The sequence below is a fragment of the Bombina bombina genome, chromosome 4 (genome assembly GCF_027579735.1).
Source record: "Bombina bombina isolate aBomBom1 chromosome 4, aBomBom1.pri, whole genome shotgun sequence".
NCBI classification, from domain to species: Eukaryota; Metazoa; Chordata; class Amphibia; order Anura; family Bombinatoridae; genus Bombina; species Bombina bombina.
This window is the reverse complement of record NC_069502.1, coordinates 236,595,974-236,623,520: the sequence shown is the minus strand read 5'-3', so window position 1 is coordinate 236,623,520 and position 27,547 is coordinate 236,595,974. Positions and strand designations below refer to the sequence as shown.

The following is a 27,547-nucleotide window of genomic DNA, read 5'->3' as shown; positions in this document are numbered from 1 at the left end:
ATGAGGAAGCCACAGCCCTAGTAGAATGAGCCGTAATTCTTTCAGGAGGCTGCTGTCCAGCAGTCTCATATGCCAAACGGATTATACTCTTCAGCCAGAGAGAAAGAGAGGTAGCCGTAGCTTTCTGACCCCTACGTTTCCCCGAAAAGACAACAAATAATGAAGATGATTGACGAAATTCCTTAGTCGCCTGCAAGTAAAACTTCAGAGCACGGACCACGTCCAAGTTATGTAACAGACGCTCCTTCTTAGAAGAAGGATTAGGACACAACGAAGGAACAATAATTTCCTGATTAATATTTTTGTTGGATACAACCTTAGGAAGAATTCTGTCCTGAATCTCCTCCAAAGATGTCTCAGTCCTGAGAGACTCCTCTAGGGCATCAAAACCAAAAGGCAGCTGCCGTCGTTACTGTTACAATGCAGGTCGTTGGTTGCAATAGAAACCCTTGATGAACATATAGTTTCTTGAGAAGACCCTCCAACTTCTTATCCATGGGATCTTTGAAAGCACAACTGTCCTCAATAGGGATAGTCGTACGCTTAGCCAAGGTAGAGATAGCTCCCTCTACTTTAGGGACCGTCTGCCAAGAGTCCCGAACGGAGTCAGCTATAGGGTACATCTTTTTAAAAAAAGGAGAAGGGGAGAACGGTATACCCGGTCTTTCCCATTCCCTGGCAATAATTTCCGAAATTCTCTTGGGAACCGGAAAAACTTCAGAATAAGAAGGGACCTCCAGATATCTGTCCATCTTACTCAATTTTTCTGGCGGGACTACAATAGAATCACAGTCGTACAGAGTTACCAGCACTTCCCGTAATAACATACGGAGATGTTCGAGCTTAAATCTGAAGGACATTAGGTCCACATCTGTCTGGGGTAAAGCACATCCTGAATCAGACAGCTCCCCCTCAGACAAGGCCTCCATACCCTCCACTTCAGAACCCTGGGAGGGTATATCGGAGATTGTCATCAAAGCATCAGAAGTCACAGAGACCATATGGGCCTCTTTCCTACTACGTTTGCCCTGCAGCCCTGGCAACTTAGATAAAACTTCTGTAAGGGTGGATGACATAACCGCAGCCATATCCTGCAGATTAAATGAGGCAGATGCCACCGAAGAACACGGCGTCGCCTGAGCGGGCGTTAAAGGCTGTGACGCCTGGGGAGAAAGTTGCAACCTACCCTGAATCTCATCAAGCTGAGAGCCCTCCTTAAACATATTTTTATTAAAGAAAATCTGTTCTCTACACTGTAAAGCCCTCTCTGTACATGAGGGACAAAGCGTAACAGGAGGTTCCACAATGGCATCTAAACACATAAGACAAGTACTTTGTTCTAGATCCTCCATGATAACAGAAGTACAAGAAAAAAATGCTAGCTTGGTCGAGTGGCACAAAATATATATTTATATATCGATATGCTTAAAGAAAAAAAATGTGCACTATTTCTTTAACATAACTGTTTACTTGGAATCACATAAACATAAAAATTTTGCAAGCAATGTTTCTTAGCAAGTGATGTTCCTTGCCACTGACACCTCAGAAAAAATCAGTAAAATATCAGACACCTCGCCGCAGCTCTGCTACGGCGCCTACCTGTCTCCACTGACCGAGATTGTCTTCCCTGAACCAACGCGCCTAAGACCGCTTGTGCAAGAGCAGAACAAGCGTACTTAGGAGCCGTAATGGCAGCAGGAACACGATCCCCCGGATGTCTATCTCAGCAACAATTGCGTTAAATCACGCCAATACAAAGCCCCGCCCTTCATGGGTGTCAGGACCCAGGAAAAAACAAGCAACACGCCCATACAGGCCAAAACCTCGGAGTCTAGTAGTGTCAGCTCCGGAATTCTCCCAGCGTCAGCCTTTCCCTTAGTGAACTCTTTTCTATCAGTATATCAAAAGAGAATAGCCCGAGTATACAACACCTGATAGTATAACATCCCAGCGCTTCTAGGTTACAGTAGTCATGCTAGAGTGTCTGGATAATATAAGTTCTATGACGGTTCCCATTCTTTCCTTATACTAATGAGGACCAGCATATAGCGACAGGAAGCCTTAATAGCCCCTGACAGAAAGCACAGTCAGTTCTGAGCTATGTCACTCCTTTTCTTTATTTTTGAGTGCCAAGCCCCAGAAAACAAAACAAAAAGACTGCACTTACCTTCATGCTTAGGAACAGCATGATAAATTTCAGTGTCAAGAGGTCCACACTTCCTCCTGACGTCCTGTGAAGATAGAAGGGCCTTAGTTAAAGCTTCTCTAAGACCAACACAGAATAGCAGCATGAATATGGGAGGCGCAGAGGGGTTAAAAACCCCTCCAGTTCCCATAGCCAGAAGGTTATAAATCCAGAGGCTGCTCTGTAGTAAAATAGTACACTTTGGCACCATTTAAAAAAAAAAAACTCTTGATTGAAGAATCTAAACTAACACCTCACTTTACCTCTTTCTATCACTAACACAGGCAAAGAGAATGACTGGGGTGGGAGGTAAGGGAGGAGCTATATATACAGCTCTGCTGTGGTGCTCTTTGCCTCCTCCTGCTGACCAGGAGGCGATATCCCATAAGTAAGGATGAAATCCGTGGACTCCTCATATATTGTAAAAGAGTGATATAATTTACTGAATTTTAATAAAAACAAAATGCTTCTGTACAGTTTAAATGCAACTATAGTTTAATGTTATTTATTTACATTCAGCTAAAAAATGCATGACCCTCTGAGATGTAGTTTCTCATAGTATACCAGGGGAAGGTCTTTGGTGAAAGCTACATTTCCTACCTTAGAATATAATCTGCACCACTAGCCACCAAGAATGTGTTTTATGGTGGGAGAGGGAATCTGCTTCTCCCTCCCTGTTTCCTCTTTCAAATTATGGGGCACCTACTCTTAAAATATCAGGTTATCTCTGTAGTGATGGAAATTACCTGCAGTAATAGAACCTTGAGGAGGTGGAGGGGGATTTTAGAGCCTTCATTTACCTCCCATAAAACACACATATGAAACATCAGAACTAAATTTTGGAATGAGGCAATGCCAATTAACTATATAACACATTTATTACATGGTTAGATACAGTGTGCACCACACACAACACCCCTAATTTGGAACAGGTGACTCCCTTCTTTCAAATCAGAGGTCTTACTTGCTATACAAATGTCAAACACATATATACGTACGTAGTGGTAGTGCTCTTAACTCATAAGCAGTCACATCTTTGCATTAAAATGGTGCAAGTGACACACCTTAAAAGAGAAGAGGTATTCAGTTAAGGATCATATGCTGAGAGGTATAAGATAATCACTATGTCACTCACCTGAAAGTACCATACATATATACAAGAGGGCAAAGGAAAGTGTGAGGTAGAACTTTTTTGACACCATGATATATGGGGAGATTTGTGACTTGTGGTTGCGATGTTTAAATGGTTAATCTTTTTTTATGCACTGTTTATAAAGAACATGCAAATAAAAAGAGACAATGAAATAACAATAAATTAAACACTGATATATATATATATATATATATATATATATATATATATATGTATAAAACAAGTAGAAGAAGGTACTCTCTGGTATTTTTATGTGTACTTTATTTGAATAAGCGTGATGTTTCGGGGGGACACTCCCCTTCCTCAGAATATGCTTTTTGCTTGTTATATTTAATCGTTGGCACCCTGGCAGTTGATTTCAAGGTGAGAGTGCTCTTTCTTGAACTATATATATATAGTTATATTTATATACATGATATGGAAACACTCAATTTTAGAGATGATGGGTAATGAAATGACAGTCATCGTCGTTTATATAATATTCTGATAAACCAAAGTAATTTCTTGCTCTCTCTATTTATTGGCTACCAACCACTTTTTATCTGTCCCACTCACTTCTAAATTCTATAATTAACATGCTAACCCTGCCCCAATTCCAATGCCACTTCTTCTTGTATTCATTATCTCATTTCTTCCTACTTTTTCCTTTAGTTCCTTGAAGTCACACGTTTAGTACAAGCAAAATCCTGGAAAGTGGGGGATATTTTCAGCGCCTTGATTCTTCACCGCAAGATTCAGGAGCAGGGCGAAGAGAAACTTCACAGCTTTTTTGATTGGCTGCTGGAACTTGGATAAGGGGCATCTGAAGCTAGCAACATGGAATAATCTCTTTGTAAAATCCTGGACTGCAACACTTAAACAGAACAATGCAGACAAAAACGGTTTCATCTCTTTAAATATACTCTTGTACAGCAATGGAATGGCAGATTGTATATTTAGAATGTATTAGAAATAATTTTTAGGTGCGTGGGCGATGCATAATATTTTTCTAGCATATAAAAATATATATATATATGTGCACATATGTATATTGAATGGGTTGTCTTTAAAATGGCTGCGTTTGGTGGGATTGTGGACATATTTTTACAGATTGTAATACTAAATGAATTCTCAACAGACTTTACATTTGTTCTTAATTTATTCTGGAGTGGTGCATCATCGGATGGGTATTAAATTACTAGTGAACTGTGACCTTCAGGAACGCAGATTTAATTGTATGTAACTTGTTAAAAGTCCCTGCAGTGATGGCTTAAAATAAATGATTACACACCTATTAAAAGAAGCAGTGATACAGTCCTACTTATCAAAAGAGGCCACGGGAACATTCTAAGCAGAATTTCTCTACCAACACTTAACAGCAAAATGTAATATTGTGTGATAATGGATCACAGCAAGAAGTATATGAAATTACAGAGAACTCGTTATTATCTGTAGATGTTGAGTGTTGAGTTAGAGGAAGAGATAATTCAGGCGGAGGAGGTCTAGATTATTTAAAGGAATAGTACAGTGTTATATTATGTTGGAGTGCCAGGGCAGTGCATACATGAATTTAACCTTTAAAATTGAATGCAGGAAATATACAGCTGCTGCATAACTAATACTAGACAGTGTGTGTTTTGTTTCTCTGTTTTTAAATGAGTCATATTATAGGAGATGTTATATTGTAAAGTTACATGATACAAAATAATATATATTGAAGCACTATGGGAAGAAATGAGTTATATCAGCAAACAACCAAAGTTTCATTGAGTGTGTTTTAACAGACTACAAAACCATAGTAACAACCATGAGCACAAGATTGAAAGAAAAACAAAACAGGACAATGAGGCCCATTTATCAAGCTCCATATAGAGCTTGAGGGCCAGGACAGGAATCGCCACAATTCACCCCGATTGAGTACGATCGGTTTGATTGACACCTCCCTGCTGGCGGCTCATTGGCCGCGAGTCTGCAGGGGGCGGCGTTGCACCAGCAGCTCTTGTGAGCTGCTGGTGCAATGCTGAATACGGAGAGCGTATTGCTCTCCGCATTCAGCGATGTCTGTCGGACCTGATCCGCACAGACATTTGATAATTCGGCCTCAATGGCTTTATTTTAAGCACAAGTGATTATTTTACAAACTCTAACTACATTTTTATTATAAATAGCTACCTTTACTATCATGATCCCTGAGCAGTTTTCAAACAATAACGAGAAAGGACCAAATTCAAATTTAATTTAATAATAATCAATGATTTATATTCTTCCTATATCCAGTTATTCACAGCATCTAAGAATACTTTATCTCAGTTTTTCTTTTCTAATTAAAAAAACAGGTTTCTGGCGAGTGTACATATACATTCTATATTAGTACAATACACTGCTTTGGGCTAGATTGAGTGGAGCACTATTTAGTGCGCATATTACCAGTTGAAAGTAAAAAGTTTGCACGCAAGCGAAACTTGACAAGCACTAGCCAAATATCGCAACTACATTAACATATTCTTCCCATAAAAGTCAATAGGGAGCGCGGAATAAAACACCTAACACCTATAGCTTGCGTGCTAACACGACAGGAGTTATGAATATTTTACATTCCAATGTTCTTCACATACAGAATAATGCACTTTTTATTGTAAATACATATTTCTATATATATCAGTATATACTTATACCTGTGTATCTATTCATATAGATATATAGGTATAGATATTTATTTTACATTAACATTATCAGTCTCAGATATATATAGAAATAGATATATAATAATAAAAAATTACATAATTTTCTATGTGAAGAACATAGGAATGTAAAATATACGTAACACGCATTTGGGTTCACAATTTAGGTCTAACAAGGTGTCGGATTAATGCACATGAAGAATTGCTAACTCCAATGCGTGTTATTGAAATATTAAATATTTAAAAATATTAATTATTAAAAATGATTATACATACTGTAAAAAATATAGATATATTCTATGGATTATTTAGAATTAGTATAATAGTTTTTAATAATTAGAATATTAAATATGCACAATAAATATACAGTAAAACAAATACATATGTACACACATCTATATATATACATACATACATACACATATTTAGACATGTCTATGTAAGCATAAATATGTTAAAGCACTTTTTTTCCAAACAACTTATACCATATATCTTTAAGTCCTTATAACTTTTTTATTAATATTTTTTTAAATATTTTTATCAGATAGTGTTCATATGAGCGTAACTGTACTTTTGAGTGTATTTATACTGTGTTTAGTTCAACTTATATTTTCTTCCACTACCCTTTACATGAGCTCTCAAGTTGCCCTAAACCGACAAGTGTAAATCATGATTTACGTCACACGCAAACCCGAAATAAAACGATATCGCTTGTGCGCAACAACGCTCCACTCATAATCTAGCCCTTTATCCTAAATAATGTAAACGCTAGAGCCATGGTAAAATGTATCAACTCTGTATTTCCAGTGGTGTTAGCAAGAAGTTGGGTATACAAGTGATTCACTGCTGACGCCTTTATCAGTGAGACTAATTAAAGTGACATAAAACATTTTGAGATTGTAATTCAAAATATTTAAATATGGGAAGTAAAATAACTTTGCAATATAGATTCTTTATTTATTTCACCTCTTTTTCTGCATTTCTGTAAGACTTATACTCAAGACTTCACAAGTCAGTCACTTCTTAACCCGTTAATGACACAGACATACCCTGTGCACTGTGCCCCTTAAGATTTTTTGAGCCCTTTAATAGTGTGGGGCTCATAGACAATGGCATGACTGCACTTTTACTATATGCCTCACTCCCTGAGGCATTCTGAAATATCACGGCCCCAGCACCGTCGGGCGAGACCAATGGTGGGATTCAGCAGGCTCTCACCAGTTCTTAAGATCCTGTTCCTAAAATGTAGAAAATGTAAAGGTTTTGTATTAAAGAGAAGTTAGATAACCTGTTGCTAAAATTTCAGAATCTCACAACATTACAAGACCCACACTATTTAACCCCTCAGAGTAAAAGCAACAGCCGACATACAGGGCACGTTGACTGTCATTAAGGGGTTAATTATCCACAGCAATACAAGAAACAATAAGAGGCTTTTAAAAAGGTAATGCAAATTCTGAATAGGTTGCTCCAGATAAGAAAAACCAGTGGAGGGAGATTGGCCTTTGAAAATATTGCAGCAAACAATGGTTTAATGTAAGAAACTGTTCACATTTAACTGTCATGTTAATTTATTACAAGACCACAGAAAAGTCTTGTAATTACAAAATGTGTCATGTCCCTTTAAGGCCTAGTATGTTAGTGTTTTATGTTAAAAGAACTGATTTCTCATTATTGTTTTCTTTGAGCTGTCTCTGAATATGTATGTTTACTTTTTTCCTACACAACATCATGGGCAGTTGTTTTCTGTATTCACATTTTTTTATATACTCTGTGGGATTTCAAATATCTTCCTACCAGTATTTTATTGCTCTGCAATGCACTGCTGGCAGCATAAGGGTTAATATTACATTCTGAGCTACTTGACAGAACCTGAAAGCACAACATGTACAAGATAGCTTTTCTGCAGGGTGTAATTTTTGTTAATTCAGTAATACTTATGAAATAAAGGTTATGTGTCATTTAAATTGATTTTCCCGGCCTGCTTATTGTGGTGAGCACAGGATCACTTCGGTAACAGGGGTACTCATTGAGCTGCATTAAGTGTCACAAAGCATAAGACTAATGCTTTTCAATTGAGTAACAGTTATTAATGTCACCCTTTCTGTAACACGGTAATAATGTATTAACATGGCATCCGTCAGTGTAAAATGTGTTCAATAGAATTGTAGATTTTCTAACAGCAAAAAGGAGATTTTACTTTGAAGTAAGATTTCTTTTATATTTAGCTCAAGTGAATTTAAGGGAATTATAACTTGCTAAGAGGATTAAACAGAAGAGGGAATACAGATGTCATAAATAAATCCCCAATGTAAATCTATACATTATGGATATGTGCAGAATGCATACTTGTCAACTATACAAACTGAAATCCATTAAATTAAAACTTAAAGGACAGTCTATTCCAAAATAAACTTTCATGATTCAGATAGGGCATGTAATTTTAAACAACTTAACAATTTACTTTTATCACCAATTTTGCTTTGTTCTCTTGCTATTCTTAGTTGAAAGCTAAACCTAGGAGGTTCATATGCTAATTTCTTAGACCTTGAAGTCCTCCTCTTATCTGAATGCATTTTGACAGTTTTTCACCACTAGAGGGTGTTAGCTCATGTGTGTCATATAGATAACACTGTGCTCATGCACGTGACGTTACCTAGGAGTCAGCACTGATTGGCTAAAATGCAAGTCTGTCAAAAGAACTGAAATAAGGGGGCAGTTTGCAGAGGATTAGATACAATGGGGCAATTTATCAAGCTCCGTAACTTCATAGAAGTTATGAAGCAGCGGTCTAAAGACTGCATTTATCAATGTGCAGCGTACATGATACTCTAAATTGTATCATGTCCACTCGCACTATAATAAATATACCCCATAGTAATTACAGAGGTAAAAAGTGTATTAAAGTGAAAGTAAATCCTAGCGTTTTACAAACGCTAGGATTTACTATTGAAACAAATAAAGGGCACTTTCATTCATGAAGTATAAGATACTTCATATAGAAAGCTCCTTTATTTGATTCAATCGATCGCCGTTCTTAGCTGCTACAGCAGCCCATGGCTAAAAAAAAAATTATCTAAGGGGTGACGTTTTCACCTCTTAGCCAATAGCCGTTCGGTAAATCCGGCTTGGCGCCCATGGGAGCCGGATTTACCGCACTGCTATTGACTTTGAGGTGAAAACGTCACCTCTTAGCCAAACATTTTGTTAGCCGTGCTCTGCTGTAGGAGCTAAGAGCGGCGATCGATTGAATCAAATAAAGGAGCTTTCTACATGAAGTATCTTATACTTCATGAATGAAAGTGCCCTTTATTTGTTTCAATAGTAAATCCTAGCGTTTGTACTATGCTAGGATTTACTTTCACTTTAATATAACTGTGTTGGTTATGCAAAAATATAGATATAAAAGATACTGGGCTAGATTATGAGTGGAGCGCAAATGAATGCTTCCGCTTAAATTCTAATTTGCTCCAGAAGTAAAAATGTTTAACTTGCCGGTCTGCACTCGTATTACGAGTTGAAAGTAAACTGTTCACGTATTCCCCCATAGAAGTCAATAAAGAGAAAAAAAATGGGAAAAAAAACCTTACACCCCACTCTCGTGCAAACACAATCGCATATTCTCATTTGCGCTAAACCATCAGGAAAATATGAATATTTCATATTCAAATGTTCTTTACATAACAGAATATGTTCTATTTATTCATAAATATTTATATATATATATATATATATATATCTGATGGTAATTTGGTACTTTATATATACTATATATATATATCCTATATAATAAAAGACCAAGTGTGTTTGTCCGAAGCTGTCATGCGCAGTAGACAGCACAGCACGAGGACAAACACACCTGGCCTTTGAGAGTCCCTAAGTCTCTGCTCTGAAGTGCGAGCAGAACCGAGCGTGGCTGGGGGCGTGGCTGAGTGTGGCTGGGGGCGTGGCCGAGCGCGAGGGCCGTGAAGAGGCGGGGCCAGGTGGCCCGTGAAAGGCTGTGCAGTGAGAGCTCAAAAAAGCTCAAAAGAGGGGAGAGAGGGGGTAGGGAAAAGATAAGAAAGGTGAGAGAGAGTTCAAGAGGGGAGATAAAGGGAGCACAAGAGAGGGAGCAAAAGAGAGGGGGAAAGACAGCAAAAGAGAGGGGGAGGGAGAGCAAAAGAAAGGGGACAGAGAGATCAAAAGAGAGGGGGGAAGAGAAAGAGAGGGGGAGAGAGAGAGAGGGGAGGAGAGAGAGAGAGGGGAGGAGAGAGAGAGAGAGAGAGAGAGAGAGAGGTGGGAGGAGGAGAGAGAGAGGGGGGAGGGAGAGAGAGAGGGGAGGGAGAGAGGGGGAGGGAGAGAGAGAGGGAGGGAGAGAGAGAGGGGAGGGGGAGTGAGAGAGAGAGAGAGAGAGAGAGAGAGGGGAGGGGGAGTGAGAGGGGAGGGAGAGAGAGAGGGGAGGGAGAGAGAGAGGGGAGGGGGAGGGAGAGAGAGAGGGGAGGGGGAGTGAGAGAGAGAGTGGAGATAGAGAGGGAGAGAGAGAGAAAGGAGAGAGAGGGGGGAGAGGGGGAGAGAGAGAGGGGAGAGGGGGGAGAGAGAGAGAGAGAGAGAGAGGGGAGAGAGAGAGAGATAGAGGGGAGAGAGCGCAAAAGAGGGGGGAGAGAGAGTGCGCAAAAGAGGGGGGGATAGAGAGAGCGCAAATGAGGGGGGAGAGAGAGAGTGCAAAAGAGAGGGGGAGAGAGAGCGCAAAAGAAAGGGGACAGAGAGATCAAAAGAGAGGGGGGGAAGAGAAAGAGAGGGGGAGAGAGAGGGGGAGGGAGATAGAGAGAGAGAGGGGAGGAGAGAGAGAGGTGGGAGGAGGAGAGAGAGGGGGAAGGGAGAGAGAGAGGGGAGGGAGAGAGGGGGAGGGAGAGAGAGAGGGGGAGGGAGAGAGAGAGAGGGGGAGGGAGAGAGAGGGGGAGGGAGAGAGAGAGGGGAGGGGGAGTGAGAGAGGGGGAGTGAGAGAGAGGGGGAGTGAGAGAGAGGGGGAGGGGGAGAGAGAGAGGGGAGGGAGAGAGAGAGGGGAGGGGGAGGGAGAGAGAGAGGGGGAGGGAGAGAGAGAGGGGGAGGGAGAGAGAGAGGGGGAGGGAGAGGGGGAGGGAGAGAGAGAGGGGAGGGGCAGTGAGAGAGGGGGAGTGAGAGAGAGGGGGAGGGGGAGAGAGAGAGGGGAGGGAGAGAGAGAGAGGGGAGGGAGAGAGAGAGGGGAGGGAGAGAGAGAGGGGAGGGAGAGAGAGAGGGGAGGGAGAGAGAGAGGGGAGGGGGAGGGAGAGAGAGAGGGGAGGGGGAGTGAGAGAGAGAGGGGGGAGATAGAGAGGGAGAGAGAGAGAGGGGGGAGAGAGGGGGAGAGAGAGAGGGGAGAAAGAGAGAGAGGGGGTGAGAGAGAGAGGGGGAGAGAGAGAGGGGGGAGAGAGAGAGAGAGGGGGGGAGAGAGAGGGGATAGAGAGAGAGATAGAGGGGAGAGAGCGCAAAAGAGGGGGGGAGAGAGAGAGCGCAAAAGAGGGGGGAGAGAGAGTGCGCAAAAGAGGGTGGGATAGAGAGAGCGCAAAAGAGGGGGGATAGTGAGAGCGCAAAAGAGGGGGGGAGAGAGAGAGCGCAAAAGAGAGGGGTAGAGAGAGAGCGCAAAAGAGAGGGGGAGAGAGAGCGCAAAAGAGAGGGGGGGAGAGAGCTCAAAAGAGAGGGGAGAGAGAGAGAGCGCAAAAGAGGGGGGAGAGAGAGCGCAAAAGAGGGGGAAGAGAGAGCGCAAAAGAGAGGGGGGAGAGAGATCTCAAAAGAGAGGGGGAGAGAAAGCGCAAAAGAGAGGGGGGAGAGAGAGCAAAAGAAAGGGGCAGGGAGAGAGCGCAAGGGTTGGGACTGCTGTACCCTGCAAAAAATGGCCCGTGTGAACGGGCTTTAGGCAGGGCCGGCTTAACAATGGGACCAACAGGGTCCCATGGACCCAGGCGGCACTTGACAGGGGGCGGCACTTCAGTCAGTGACTATCACATTTATAGTCAGACTGCAGCTCCTGTCTGCCGCTCCTGTGACCGTCTTCTCAGCTCTCTGGGGAATCCGTTTAATATTGACAGCGGCACAGCCGCTCCTAACCTACCTTGGTCAATGAAACACTATGAGATCTGACTATCTCTGTGGGGTCACTCCGGGTTAGTGGGTGGGACTGACAGCAGCGGGTCAGGAGCGACACACACAGTCACTTCCCATACAGATTTTCTGCTCAGTGCTGCTGCTTCCCTCCTGAGTCCCGCCCAATAACAAAGTGTGATCACTCAGCTGCCTAAACTTTTCTATGGGGCAGGGCAGCTGACTCGGGAGGGAAGCAAGCAGAAGCAGCAGCAGGCAGCACGTTTATTCCCCTCTAGGCTGGGTGTGCAGGGAACTGAGGTCCAAGCCCATTAGCCCAGTGGAGATAGGAAGACTGGGGAATGGAAGGTAGGTAAATTTTCCCCTAAGCACCAGTTTTCAAAATGATTTTGCATTTGCTGATGTCATGAATCAATGAATATAACAAAATAACAGGAGGAACTTCAGACCGGCATGTCACATGATTCAGATCAGTAGCAAACACTACTAGAAATGTTTGCTGCTGCTCTGAATCATGTGACATGCTGGTCTGAAGTTTCTCCTGTTATTTTGTCTGACAGCCAGGCTAGCATGTGACAGAATATGCAGCCTGAGGGCAGGGACTAGTAAAGGGTGATGTCTGGTCTCTGCTGTGACAGTGTTATGCTGTTTGGGTGGAGGCAGGTACATAAAATGTATATGTGAACAGTTAATCAAATAAAAGGTAGTCAAACTGCAAAGCTGTGTATTTATGATAATGTGGAGATAAAGGTCATTAAACTATTATTTATATATATATATATATATATATATATATGTGTGTGTGTGTTTGTGTGTGCATAGTATAGTCATTGTGGCATTCAAGTTTTAATTAAAATGGCATTCAAATTTAATTGCAGTGTTATGGATGGAGTTAGATAGGTAGAAGTGTGTGTGGGGGTGGGGGGCGTCATTTTGATCTCGGACCCAGGCAGCACAATGTCTTGAGCCAGCCCTGGCTTTAGGACTAGTATATATATATATATAGATGATTATATATAAGTATAGATAAATACAGATATATATAGGAATATCTATTTATAAATACATAGAACATATTCTGCTATGTGCAGAACATCGGAATTAAATATGAATATTGCATAATTATGTTTTTACATGTTTTCATCTTCTTAACGGCAAAGGGCTCCAATACACTTCTATATACAGTATGTTTATATACAGTTGTAATCAAAATTATTCAACCCCCATTGCAAATCAGGTTTATTGTCAACATTTACAGACTTTCAGCTGTTTGCAATGAACAAATCAAACAAAAGCAATTTAAATAGCTCAACATAATAAATGTTTTAAGTGGTTTTGACAAATTCAACTGAAAATGCAACTTTTAATGAATTCTGCAGTCTCAAAATTATTCGACCCCCTGAATAGAATCCCTCACAACAGCACAAATATGCAAAACAGGCGTTGTCTCAAGCACACCTGATGCAACTAATCAAGGGCTTCATTAGTTGCACCAGGTGTGCTTGAGCTACAACTAGGGTTGCCACCACAGCCATGTTTTCCTGGCCACTTATGAGTTACACATGTTGCAGGGTGTGCAGAGGGGAACATGCATTGCTCCTCTGGACAGCACACAAATAGTGACCCTAAACAGCACTATTCATGTTCCACCCTGTAGCATGTGTAACTCATAGCTGTCCAGGAAAACATGGCCAAGGTGGAAACCCTAGCTACAACACATGAAATACCTGAACTGGATAGGGGTTTGTTGAGTGTCACATTTGACTGCAGGTTAGAAATATGGCTAAGTCAAAAGAATGGTCCAAAAAGTTAAGAGAAGAGATCATCGCCCTTCACAAAAAAGGAACAGGATACAAAAAGATAGCGAAGGCACTGAATGTTACTAGAGACACTGTTGGAAGCATAGTTCGCAAGTTAAAAATTAAAGGTATAGTAGTTACACTACCTGGACGGGGCAGAAAAATGAAGCTATAAACAGCAGTAACCAGATTTCTGAGAAGGCAGGTTGAGAAAAAATCTTGGGTGACTGCAAAAGACCTGCAGCAACAGGCAATGAGGTTTCAGTTTGCACTGTAAGGCGCATACTAAACACAGAAGGTTTCCATGCCAGAACTCCAAGACATACACCACTACTGACCCAAAAGCACAAGAAAAGTCAGCTCCAATATGCTTAAAATCATATAAATAAGCAACAGAGGTTTTGGGATTCTGTTCTGCAGAGCAATGAAACAAAACTGGAACTTTTTGGTCCGATGGATCAGCGGAATGTCTGGAGGAAGAAGAAAGAAGCATACGCTGAAATAAACAGTGAAGCATGGTGGTTGGCTCTGTGATGCTCTGGGAAATACTAAAGATGCTTCCCATGAAGGGGTTGAATAATTTTGAGACTGCAGAATTCATTAAAAGCTGCAGTTTCAATTGAATTTGGGGAAACCCCTTGAAGCATTTGTTGTGTTGAGCTATTTCAATTGCTTTTGCTGAAAGTCTGTACATTTTGACAATAAACCTGATTTCCAGTGAGGGTTGACTTATTTTGATTAGAACTGTATGTGTACATATACATTTATGTGTTTATACAAGTAAATATGTCTGTAAATACTTATATACACATATAAATACATATCCATCTTTAGACATATATATGTATGTATCTCAATGTTAAAGCCCTTTGCCTTCCTGAGATCTCCTTTATAACTTTTGTGTGCAATATTTATTTATAATCATTTGTATTAGCTAGTGCTATTATGAGTGTAACTGTACTTTGTAATATATTTTTTATGTATTTTGTGCAACTTTTTAGTTTCACAAATCAGTTAACCTGAGCTCTGAGGTTGTGGTAATTATTCTAGCAAAAATCGCTATGCATTAACTTTCAGCTCATAATACGAGCCTGATGAGCGCCAAATCTCGTGATATACTCCTCCACTCGTAATCTAACCCACTTTCAGCTGAATGCTTTAAAGAGGGGTTTCTACCAATTTCTAAAAAATGAAATTTTTACATAGTTAAATAAAAGCATTTTAGAAAAACATAGTTTACCTACAATGGGCCAGATTACAAGTGGTGTGCTATTTATAGCTTTCACTTGCGCACAAACGCATCCAGGAGTAAACTTTAAACGCTCACAGGTTAACGCGTGCATTATAAGTTGAAAGTAAAATGTTTGCACGCGAGTGAAAGCTGTCACACGCTAACTTTACCACTTATGACCGCGCTAGCTTCTTCTCCCCATAGACTTCAATGAAGATCACAAACTGGAAAAACATAATTTATGCTTACCTGATAAATTCCTTTCTTCTGTTGTGTGATCAGTCCACGGGTCATCATTACTTCTGGGATATAACTCCTCCCCAACAGGAAATGCAAGAGGATTCACCCAGCAGAGCTGCATATAGCTCCTCCCCTCTACGTCAGTCCCAGTCATTCGACCAAGAATCAACGAGAAAGGAGTAACCAAGGGTGAAGTGGTGACTGGAGTATAATTTAAAAGATATTTACCTGCCTTAAAACAGGGCGGGCCGTGGACTGATCACACAACAGAAGAAAGGAATTTATCAGGTAAGCATAAATTATGTTTTCTTCTGTTATGTGTGATCAGTCCACGGGTCATCATTACTTCTGGGATACCAATACCAAAGCAAAAGTACACGGATGACGGGAGGGATAGGCAGGCTCATTATACAGAAGGAACCACTGCCTGAAGAACCTTTCTCCCAAAAATAGCCTCCGAAGAAGCAAAAGTATCAAATTTGTAAAATTTGGAAAAAGTATGAAGCGAAGACCAAGTTGCAGCCTTGCAAATCTGTTCAACAGAGGCCTCATTCTTAAAGGCCCAAGTGGAAGCCACAGCTCTAGTGGAGTGAGCTGTAATTCTTTCAGGAGGCTGCTGTCCAGCAGTCTCATAGGCTAAACGTATTATGCTACGAAGCCAAAAAGAGAGAGAGGTAGCAGAAGCTTTTTGACCTCTCCTCTGTCCAGAATAAACGACAAACAGGGAAGAAGTTTGGCGAAAATCTTTAGTTGCCTGCAAGTAGAACTTGAGGGCACGAACTACATCCAGATTGTGTAGAAGACGTTCCTTCTTTGAAGAAGGATTTGGACACAAGGATGGAACAACAATCTCTTGATTGATATTCCTGTTAGTGACTACCTTAGGTAAGAACCCAGGTTTAGTACGCAGAACTACCTTGTCTGAGTGAAAAATCAGATAAGGAGAATCACAATGTAAGGCTGATAACTCAGAGACTCTTCGAGCCGAGGAAATAGCCATTAAAAACAGAACTTTCCAAGATAACAATTTTATATCAATGGAATGAAGGGGTTCAAACGGAACACCCTGTAAAACGTTAAGAACTAAGTTTAAACTCCATGGCGGAGCAACAGCTTTAAACACAGGCTTGATCCTAGCTAAAGCCTGACAAAAGGCCTGGACGTCTGGATTTTCTGACAGACGCCTGTGTAACAAGATGGACAGAGCTGAAATCTGTCCCTTTAATGAACTAGCTGATAAACCCTTTTCTAAACCTTCTTGTAGAAAGGACAATATCCTAGGGATCCTAACCTTACTCCAGGAGAAACGTTTGGATTCGCACCAGTATAGGTATTTACGCCATATTTTATGGTAAATCTTTCTGGTAACAGGCTTCCTAGCCTGTATCAGGGTATCAATAACCGACTCAGAAAAACCACGTTTTGATAAAATCAAGCGTTCAATTTCCAAGCAGTCAGCTTCAGAGAAGTTAGATTTTGATGTTTGAATGGACCCTGTATCAGAAGGTCCTGTCTTAGAGGTAGAGACCAAGGCGGACAGGATGACATGTCCACTAGATCTGCATACCAAGTCCTGCGTGGCCATGCAGGCGCTATTAGAATCACTGATGCTCTCTCCTGTTTGATTTTGGCAATCAATCGAGGAAGCAGCGGGAAGGGTGGAAACACATAAGCCATCCCGAAGTTCCAAGGTGCTGTCAAAGCATCTATCAGAACCGCTCCCGGATCCCTGGATCTGGACCCGTAGTGAGGAAGTTTGGCGTTCTGGCGAGACGCCATGAGATCTATCTCTGGTTTGCCCCAACGTCGAAGTATTTGGGCAAAGACCTCCGGATGAAGTTCCCACTCCCCCGGATGAAAAGTCTGGCGACTCAAAAAATCCGCCTCCCAGTTCTCCACTCCCGGGATGTGGATTGCTGACAGGTGGCAAGAGTGAGACTCTGCCCAGCGAATTATCTTTGATACTTCCATCATTGCTAGGGAGCTTCTTGTCCCTCCCTGATGGTTGATGTAAGCTACAGTCGTGATGTTGTCCGACTGAAACCTGATGAACCCCCGAGTTGTTAATTGGGGCCAAGCCAGAAGGGCATTGAGAACTGCTCTCAATTCCAGAATGTTTATTGGAAGGAGACTCTCCTCCTGATTCCATAGTCCCTGAGCCTTCAGAGAATTCCAGACAGCGCCCCAACCTAGTAGGCTGGCGTCTGTTGTTACAATTGTCCAGTCTGGCCTGCTGAATGGCATCCCCCTGGACAGGTGTGGCCGATAAAGCCACCATAGAAGAGAATTTCTGGTCTCTTGATTCAGATTCAGAGTAGGGGACAAATCTGAGTAATCCCCATTCCACTGACTTAGCATGCACAATTGCAGCGGTCTGAGGTGTAGGCGTGCAAAAGGTACTATGTCCATTGCCGCTACCATTAAGCCGATCACCTCCATGCATTGAGCTACTGACGGGTGTTGAATGGAATGAAGGACACGGCATGCATTTAGAAGCTTTGTTAACCTGTCTTCTGTCAGGTAAATCTTCATTTCTACAGAATCTATAAGAGTCCCCAAGAATGGAACTCTTGTGAGAGGAAAAAGAGAACTCTTCTTTTCGTTCACTTTCTATCCATGCGACCTTAGAAATGCCAGAACTAACTCTGTATGAGACTTGGCAGTTTGAAAGCTTGAAGCTTGTATTAGAATGTCGTCTAGATACGGAGCTACCGAAATCCCTCGCGGTCTTAGTACCGCCAGAAGGGCACCCAGAACCTTTGTGAAGATTCTTGGAGCCGTAGCCAATCCGAATGGAAGAGCTACAAACTGGTAGTGCCTGTCTAAGAAGGCAAACCTTAGATACCGGTGATGATCTTTGTGAATCGGTATGTGAAGGTAAGCATCTTTTAAATCCACTGTGGTCATGTACTGACCCTTTTGGATCATGGGTAAGATTGTCCGAATAGTTTCCATTTTGAACGATGGAACTCTTAGGAATTTGTTTAGAATCTTTAAATCTAAGATTGGCCTGAAAGTTCCCTCTTTTTTGGGAACCACAAACAGGTTTGAGTAGAACCCTTGTCCTTGTTCCGACCGCGGAACCGGATGGATCACTCCCATTAATAACAGATCTTGTACACAGCTTAGAAACGCTTCTTTCTTTATCTGGTTTGTTGACAACCTTGACAGATGAAATCTCCCTCTTGGGGGAGATAATTTGAAGTCTAGAAGGTATCCCTGAGATATGATCTCTAGCGCCCAGGGATCCTGAACATCTCTTGCCCAGGCCTGGGCGAAGAGAGAAAGTCTGCCCCCCACTAGATCCGGTCCCGGATCGAGGGCTCTCGGTTCATGCTGTCTTTGGGGCAGCAGCAGGTTTCCTGGCCTGCTTGCCCTTGTTCCAGGACTGGTTAGGTTTCCAGCCTTGCCTGTAACGAGCAACAGCTCCCTCCTGTTTTGGTGCAGTGGAGGTTGATGCTGCTCCTGTTTTGAAATTCCGAAAGGGACGAAAATTAGACTGTCTAGCCTTAGCTTTGGCTTTGTCTTGAGGTAGGGCGTGGCCCTTACCTCCTGTAATGTCAGCGATAATTTCTTTCAAACCGGGCCCAAATAAAGACTGCCCCTTGAAAGGTATATTAAGTAATTTGGACTTAGAAGTAACATCAGCTGACCAGGATTTTAGCCACAGCGCCCTACGTGCCTGGATGGCGAATCCTGAGTTCTTAGCCGTAAGTTTGGTTAAATGTACTACGGCCTCCGAAATGAATGAATTAGCTAGTTTAAGGACTCTAAGCCTGTCCGTAATGTCGTCTAGCGTAGATGAACTAAGGTTCTCTTCCAGAGACTCAATCCAAAATGCTGCCGCAGCCGTAATCGGCGCGATACATGCAAGGGGTTGCAATATAAAACCTTGTTGAACAAACATTTTCTTAAGGTAACCCTCTAATTTTTTATCCATTGGATCTGAAAAAGCACAGCTATCCTCCACCGGGATAGTGGTACGCTTAGCTAAAGTAGAAACTGCTCCCTCCACCTTAGGGACCGTTTGCCATAAGTCCCGAGTGGTGGCGTCTATTGGAAACATCTTTCTAAATATTGGAGGGGGTGAGAACGGCACACCGGGTCTATCCCACTCCTTAGTAACAATTTCAGTTAGTCTCTTAGGTATAGGAAAAACGTCAGTACTCGCCGGTACCGCAAAGTATTTATCCAACCTACACAATTTCTCTGGTATTGCAACGGTGTTACAATCATTGAGAGCTGCTAAAACCTCCCCTAGTAATACACGGAGGTTCTCCAATTTAAATTTAAAATTTGAAATATCTGAATCCAATCTGTTTGGATCAGAACCGTCACCCACAGAATGAAGCTCTCCGTCCTCATGCTCTGCAAGCTGTGACGCAGTATCAGACATGGCCCTAGTATTGTCAGCGCACTCTGTTCTCACCCCAGAGTGATCACGCTTGCCTCTTAGTTCTGGTAATTTAGACAAAACTTCAGTCATAACAGTAGCCATATCTTGTAATGTTATCTGTAATGGCCGCCCAGATGTACTAGGCGCCATAATATCACGCACCTCCCGGGCGGGAGATGCAGGTACTGCCGCGCGAGGCGAGTTAGTCGGCATAACTCTCCCCTCGCTGTTTGGTGAAATTTGTTCAAATTGTACAGATTGACTTTTATTTAAAGTAGCATCAATACAGTTAGTACATAAATTTCTATTGGGCTCCACCTTGGCATTGGAACAAATGACACAGATATCTTCCTCTGAGTCAGACATGTTTAACACACTAGCAATAAACTTGCAACTTGGTTATAATCTTTTTTAGCAAAAACGTACTGTGCCTCAAAGAGGTACTAAACGATTAAATGACAGTTGAAATAATGAACTGAAAAACAGTTATAGCATCAAACTTTAAAACAACACAACTTTTAGTAAAGGTTTGTTCCCATTAGTAAAATAACAATAATTAAATTTGACATAAAAAATTACAGAGCAACGTTTTTATTCACAGTCAATATAAAATTCTCACAGCTCTGCTGAGAGAATCTACCTCCCTCCAAAGAAGTTTGAAGACCCCTGAGATCTGTCAGAGATGAACCGGATCATGCAGGAAATATAAGAGTAGCTGACTGGAAATTTTTGATGCGTAGCAAAGAGCGCCAAAAACGGCCCCTCCCCCTCACACACAGCAGTGAAGAGAAACGAAACTGTCACAATTAAAAGCAAACAACTGCCAAGTGGAAAATAATGCCCAAATATTTATTCACTCAGTACCTCAGAAATGTAAACGATTCTACATTCCAGCAAAAACGTTTAACATGATAAATACTTATTAAAAGGATTAGTGACTTTTAACAGAGTAGTTCCGGTGAAATACCATCCCCAGAATACTGAAGTGTATACATACATGTCATTATAACGGTATGGCAGGATTTTCTCATCAATTCCATTCAGAAAATAAAAACTGCTACATACCTCAATGCAGATTCATCTGCCCGCTGTCCCCTGATCTGAAGCTTTTACCTCCCTCAGATGGCCGAGAACAGCAATATGATCTTAACTACTCCGGTTAAAATCATAGTAAAAAACTCTGGTAGATTCTTCCTCAAACTCTGCCAGAGAAGTAATAACACGCTCCGGTGCTATTGTAAAATAACAAACTTTTGATTGAAGTCATAAAAACTAAGTATAATCACCATAGTCCTCTCACACATCCTATCTAGTCGTTGGGTGCAAGAGAATGACTGGGACTGACGTAGAGGGGAGGAGCTATATGCAGCTCTGCTGGGTGAATCCTCTTGCATTTCCTGTTGGGGAGGAGTTATATCCCAGAAGTAATGATGACCCGTGGACTGATCACACATAACAGAAGAAAAAACGAATACTTAGCTCTCACTCGCTAATCCGACACGCATTAGACCAACTGCGCTAACCCAAAGGTAGTTATGAATATTTTACATTCCAATGTTCTTCACACAGAAGAAAATGTTCTAGTTTTTTTTAAATATATATTTATATACTGTATATATATATATATATATAGTATATATGATGTATTGTTTGTAAAATATATATTGATACTTATATATGTATGTATATATATATAGTCTTTATAGCATGGCCTAGTACTCACGGTAACCTTTGAACCAGCGGTGAGTGCCTTCCTTTTTGCGATATGTATATATATATATATATATATATATATATATATACAGTATATATATATATATATATATATATATATATACTATTATATAAAAGGTAGAGGATTTCACTAGTGTGGCGCTTACCGTTCCTGCGGGGTCTGCGGTCCTTTCACTGAGCAGCGTCGCTTCAGCGTGTCTTCAGAGTGTCTGTGTATGGCGTCCGTTCCGCTCCTCCGTGCAGTCTGGTGTGTTGAATCCGGAAGTAGGGAGCCCAGCCGACACGTCTCTGTCCGGGGCGCAATAGAGGTAAAGAAATGCAAAAGGTTTTTGGCGGCTACAGGGCTTTAAACCTACTCAATCCCAATAAACAAAAAAGGGGACAGTACAAAAAAGTAAAAAGTAAAAAGGCTTTATTCTGAACACTTAAAAACAAGCAGAGCCGTAGCTCTAAGCAAAAGCATACACTGGCAAAAAGGGGTAACAGTGCAGCACAGCAGACATGTTTCGTGTGTCTTCAGCACACTTGTTCACTGCTATGTTGTTGCTGCCACTGTTACTCCTATTTAAAGAAACAATACACTTTAATTAAAAACAAACGTTAATGACCTGTTGAATTGGGTGTTTAGGCTAAACTAATGACAGAAGGAGGGAGGGTACTATATAGGGAACACAGAAAACTATATTCTAAGCACATAGATATGAAAGTCAAAAAATATTTATTAGAAACCTAAACTTAATTCTAAGTTAGAATGTGCTTAGAAAAACAAGGATGTATAAGTGTTCTCTACTTATTCTTTTACTATTGATAATACCATATAGGGGTTAGAAAAGAGGAATGGTTATATTGGCTGAAAGTCCTACATATACAAATACAAGTATTCTTAAGTACTAAAAGTGTTATCCCCTACTTTAACTATCCTAGATTAATGTAGTATATTTAAATGTTAAATTATTTGTCTGTTTATAGAATGTGTACATTACTAGGTTTTGGTTGTCAAACTTTTACATGATATGGCCAGAATAAATGGCATAACATAAAAAGAGTGTGATTATTCTAGATTGAATAATATTAAATAAAAAGATTGACATCACTTTCTTTGTTAATTCCATGTGGATGTCTTGTGTTCAGTAGAAAAATCCATTGGGCTTCCTTATAGTCCAGCCTTTGGATTCTATCACCACCCCTTTTATGTGGTGGTACATGGTCAATTGCCTGTATAGACAAAAGGGCAGCATTGCCCAAATGTTCAGATTTGAAGTTTCTGGCTACAGGAGTAAATATGTCTGGGTCTACGATGTCCCTGACATGCTCCTGGGCTCTATCCCTGACAAGTCGTTTGGTTTTCCCCGACATATTGTATGTTACACCCCCTGCAGGTCAACAGGTAAATCACATGATTGGATTTACAGTTTAGATTATATCTAATATTATATGTGCGATTTGTTGATGTAGAGGTAAAGTTCACTCCTTCCACTACGTGGCTGCAGGTTTTACACCTTCGTGCCCTGCATTTGAAAAAAACAAATCTTTGTGGGAGCCAGGTACGGGTATTTACATTAGCGAGATCAGAGGGTGCTATTATGTTACCGATAATCTTACTTTTTCTTGCTACGTATCTGCAACCCTCCGTGGCTATGTGTTCTAAATTTGTGTCTGTGGCAAGTATTGGTAGGGATTGTTTGATAATATCACAAATTTTGTGATATTCCAAACTGTATGGTGTACTAAACACAAGTTTACTCTCCTTTTGTTTATTTTGTCTAGTACAACTTTGTTTATTAGTTTTGTGTTTATACACCAACAAATTATCCCTAGGAATTTTTTCCACATCTTCTTTGGTTTTTCTCAGCAATGGTAGAGAATAGTCTCTTTGTAAGAGCCTATCCTCTAATATTTGACACTGTGTTTCAAAAGTTTCTCTATCTGAACAGAGTCTCTTAGTTCTAATATACTGTCCCTTGGGGATAGCTTTCTTGACATGTTGTGGATGACTGGATTTGTAATTTAGTATAGTGTTGCCCCCTGTGGGTTTTCTATACACCGAAGTATTGATAGTTTTTTGTGCTGTATTCACTGTGATGTCAACATCCAAGAACTCTATATGATTAGGGCTAAGCTGTGAAGTGAATTTGAGATTCATATTGTTATTGTTGATATTATTAACAAAATCTTTATATAAAAGGCCAAGTGTGTTTGTCCGAAGCTGTCATGCGCAGTAGAGACAGCACGAGGACAAACACACCTGGCCTTACCTGACATGCTGTTTGCGGCGACAGTGGGCGTGGCCGGGCGGGAGCGTGGATGTGGCCGGGCATGGTCGGGGCGTGGTCGAGCGAGAGAGAGGGGAGAGAAATAGAAAGAGAGGGGGAGAGACAAAAAGAGATAGGAAAGAGCAGAAGAGAGGGGAAAGTGCAGAAGAGAGGGGGGAGAGAGAGCAAAATAGAGGGGAATCAGCAAAAGAGAGGGGAAAGAGCAAAATAGAGGGAAGAGAGAGAAAAAGAGAGGAGGGAGAGAGAGCAATAGAGAGGGGGAAGAGAGAGCAATAGAGAGGGGGAGATAGAAAAAGAGAAGGGGGAGAGAGAGCAATAGAGAGGGGGGAGAAAGAGCAATAGAGAGGGGGAGGGAGAGAGCAAAAGAGAGGGGAGAGAGACAGAGCAAAAGAGAAGAGGGGGAGAGAGAGCAAAAGAGAGGAGGGGAGAGAGAGAGCAAAAGAGAGGGGTGGAGAGAAAGAGCAAAAGAGAGGGATGGAGAGAGCAAAAAAAATGAGAGACAGAGCAAAAAAGAGGGGGGGGGAGAGAGTCCAAAAGAGATGGGGGGAGAGAGGGCAAAAGAGAGGGGGGAGAGAGCGCAAAAGAGAGGGGGGAGAGAGAGCACAAAAGAGAGGGGGGGAGAGAGAGAGAGCGCAAAAGAGAGGGGGAGAGAGAGAGCACAAAAGAGAGGGGGAGAGAGAGCGCGCAAAAGAGGGGGGAAGAGAGAGAGTGCAAAAGAGAGAGAGAACGCAAAAGAGATGGGGGAGAGAGAGAGCGTAAAAGAGAGGGGGAGAGAGAGAGCGTAAAAGAGAGGGGGGAGAGAGAGAGCGCAAAAGAGAGGGGGAGAGAGAGCAAAAGAGAGGGGGAGAGAAAGCAAAAGAGAGGGGGAGAGAGGGAGCAAAAGAGAGGGGGGAGAGAGAGAGCAAAAGAGAGGGGGAGCGAGAGAGAGTACAAAAGAGAGGGGAAGAGAGCGCAAAAGAGAGGGGGAGAGAGCACAAAAGAGAGGGGCAGAGAGGGAGCAAAAGAGAGGGGGAGAGAGGGAGCAAAAGAGAGGGGGGAGAGAGAGAGCAAAAGAGAGGGGGGAGAGAGAGAGAACAAAAGAGAGGTGGAGCAAGAGAGAGCGCAAAAGAGAGGGGGAGAGAGCGCAAAAGAGAGGGTGAGAGAGCACAAAAGAGAGGGGGAGAGAGCACAAAAGAGAGGCGGAGAGAGAGAGCAAGGGGTGGGACAGCTGTACTGCAAAAAATGGCCAGTGTGATCGGGCTTTAGGACTAGTATATACAGTATATAAATGAACAGAGTGCACTCCAAAGGGAATTTGTTCCAGAATGGTCACTTTACTGTGAACGTTTTCAGACAATAAGACTTATTGAGGCCTATGTATCAAAGGTCTTGCGGACCTGATCCGACAGTGCGGATCAGGTCCGCAAGACCTCGCTGAATGTGGAGAGCAATACGCTCTCCGTATTCAGCATTGCACCAGCAGCTCACAAGAGCTGCTGGTGCAACACCGCCCCCTGCAGACTCGTGGCTAATCGCCTGCCAGCAGGGAGGTGTCAATCAACCCGTTTGTACTCGATCGGGTTGAATTGTGGCGATTCCTGTCTGCCTGTTCAAAGCAGACGGACAGGGTTATGGAGCAGCGGTCTTTAGATAGCTGCTTCATAACTGCTGTTTCTGGCGAGTCTGAAGACTCGCCAGAAACACGGGCCCACAAGCTCCATACGGAGCTTAATAAATGGGCCTCATTGTCTGAAAACGTTCACAGTAAAGTGGCCATTCTGGAACAAATTCCCTTTGGAGTGCACTCTGTTCATTTCTATTGTTTCATTTCTGCTGCACCCAGGGTCTTAACAGGAGGAAGTCAGGAGTGCTGTCTATATTCGCGCATATATATATATATTTATATAAATATAAATATATATATATATATATATATATATATGAATGTATATAGGTATAGGTATATACAGATATACATATATATAGGAATATCTATTGGAAAAATACATAGAACATTTTCCCCTATGTAAAGAACATTGGAAAGTAAAATATTAACAGTACATACACAGTAAAACACATTATAAAATATTAAAACTAAATAAAAATTGATGTTATTGTTTTCAGGTATTTGAGTGGAAAGGGCTCCAAAGTATATTTACACATGTTTATATGTGTATTCATGTATATATGTGTTTATATGTGTGTATATGTATTTATATACATTTATAAACATAAATAGACATGTATACACATATATACATATTTATATATACATACATTCATACACATATTTAGACATGTATATATGCATTATATGTATATGTATGTATATATACATTATAGCCCTTTCCATTTAAATACCTTGTCATATACCATATACCTTTTAACTTGTATAACGTGAATAATTTTTTTATTTACTATTCTGTTAAAGGGACAGTTTACAACAAATTGTCTCCACTTTTAATCTGCTGTACTGTATTAAATTGTTCAGAAATAGCTCCTTTACCATAATATTGGCATTAGAAATAGTTGATTTTGCCTGCAGTATCACTACCTAGAACAAACGTTCCTATACTTAAAGGGACAGTCAACACCAGAATTTTTGTTGTTTAAAAAGAAAGTTAATCCCTTTATTACCCATTCCCCAGTTTTGCATAACCAACACAGTTATAATACATTTTTTACCTCTGTAATTACCTTGTATCTAAACTTCTGCTGACTGCCCCCTTATTTCAGTTCTTTTGACAGACTTGCATTTTAGCCAATCAGTGCTCACTCCTAGGTCACTTCACGTGCATGTGCTCAATGTTATCTATACAAAACTCATGAACTAATGCCCTCTAGTGGTCAAAAAATGCATTCAGATTAGAGGCAGTCTTCAAGGTCTAAGAAATTGGCATATGAACATAGGTTTAGCTTTCAACTAAGAATACCAAGAGAACAAAGCAAAATTGGTGATAAAAGTAAATTTGGAAGTTGTTTAAAATTACATGCCCTATTTAAATCATGAAAGTTTTTTTGGACTTGACTGTCCCTTTAAAGAGCCAGTCAACTCAAAAAATGTTATTGTTTAAAAAGATAATCTCTTCACTACCCATTCCCCAGTATTACATAACCAGCATGATTATATTAATATACTTTTAACCTTAGTGATTACCTTGTATCTAGGCCTCTTTTGACAGCCCCCTGATCACATGACTTTTTATTTGTTATCTATTGACAGGCATTTTAACTGTGTTGTACAGAACCCACGGGCGTGAGTATAATGTTATCTATATGGCCCACATGAACTAGCAGTACCCTGTTGTGAAAAGCAAATAAAAAAACATGTGATTAAGTGGCTGGCTGTAGTGGCTTAGAAACAGGCAGAAATTAAGAGGTTTAAATGTTATAAAGTATATTAATATAACAATGTTGGTTGGGCAAAGCTGGGGAATGGGTAGTAAAGACGTTATCTAACTGTTTAAGCAATAAACATTTTAGTGTTGACCGTTCCTTTAAGTATAGACTATAGAAAAGCTATGTAAGCATAGCCAGCAGAAGAAGTTATACTCCCAGTGGGGGTTAGGAGAGATAAGTAATAACAAGTTAATTTTCAATTGTTCTCTTTAAGTATTGGGCTTTGGTTTACAAACAGAGATAATACAAAGAAGCATGTGTGTGTACAGAAAGTGATTAAATAAGGAGATCTGATTTCCCTACAAGCTCAGCCCATTTTAATGGGTTGCGGTTTCAAAGAACAAAAACAACTACAGGTGGCCCTCAGTTTACGCTGGTTCAATTTGCGCCGTTTCAGAATAA

General features: G+C 41.2%; 1 protein-coding gene and 1 long non-coding RNA gene across 2 annotated transcripts in view; one reads left to right on the top strand and one right to left on the bottom strand.

Moving 5' to 3' along the window:
* SPHKAP (SPHK1 interactor, AKAP domain containing) overlaps window positions 1–4,175 on the top strand; it is a 408,888-nt gene extending 404,713 nt beyond the window's left edge. Inside the window, exon 12 of the mRNA XM_053711468.1 lies at window positions 3,990–4,175. Within this exon, the coding sequence (XP_053567443.1) occupies window positions 3,990–4,133 (144 nt within the window). The 3' untranslated portion in view covers window positions 4,134–4,175. The remainder of the gene's footprint in view (window positions 1–3,989) is intronic.
* A 2,755-nt stretch (window positions 4,176–6,930) lies between these two features.
* LOC128655323 (uncharacterized) lies at window positions 6,931–21,931 on the bottom strand. The gene is made up of 2 exons (XR_008401759.1): window positions 21,641–21,931; window positions 6,931–7,236 (listed from the first exon to the last, which is right to left on the bottom strand). It is a non-coding gene; the product is annotated as an uncharacterized LOC128655323 (long non-coding RNA).
* Between the last annotated feature and the right edge of the window lie 5,616 nt (window positions 21,932–27,547).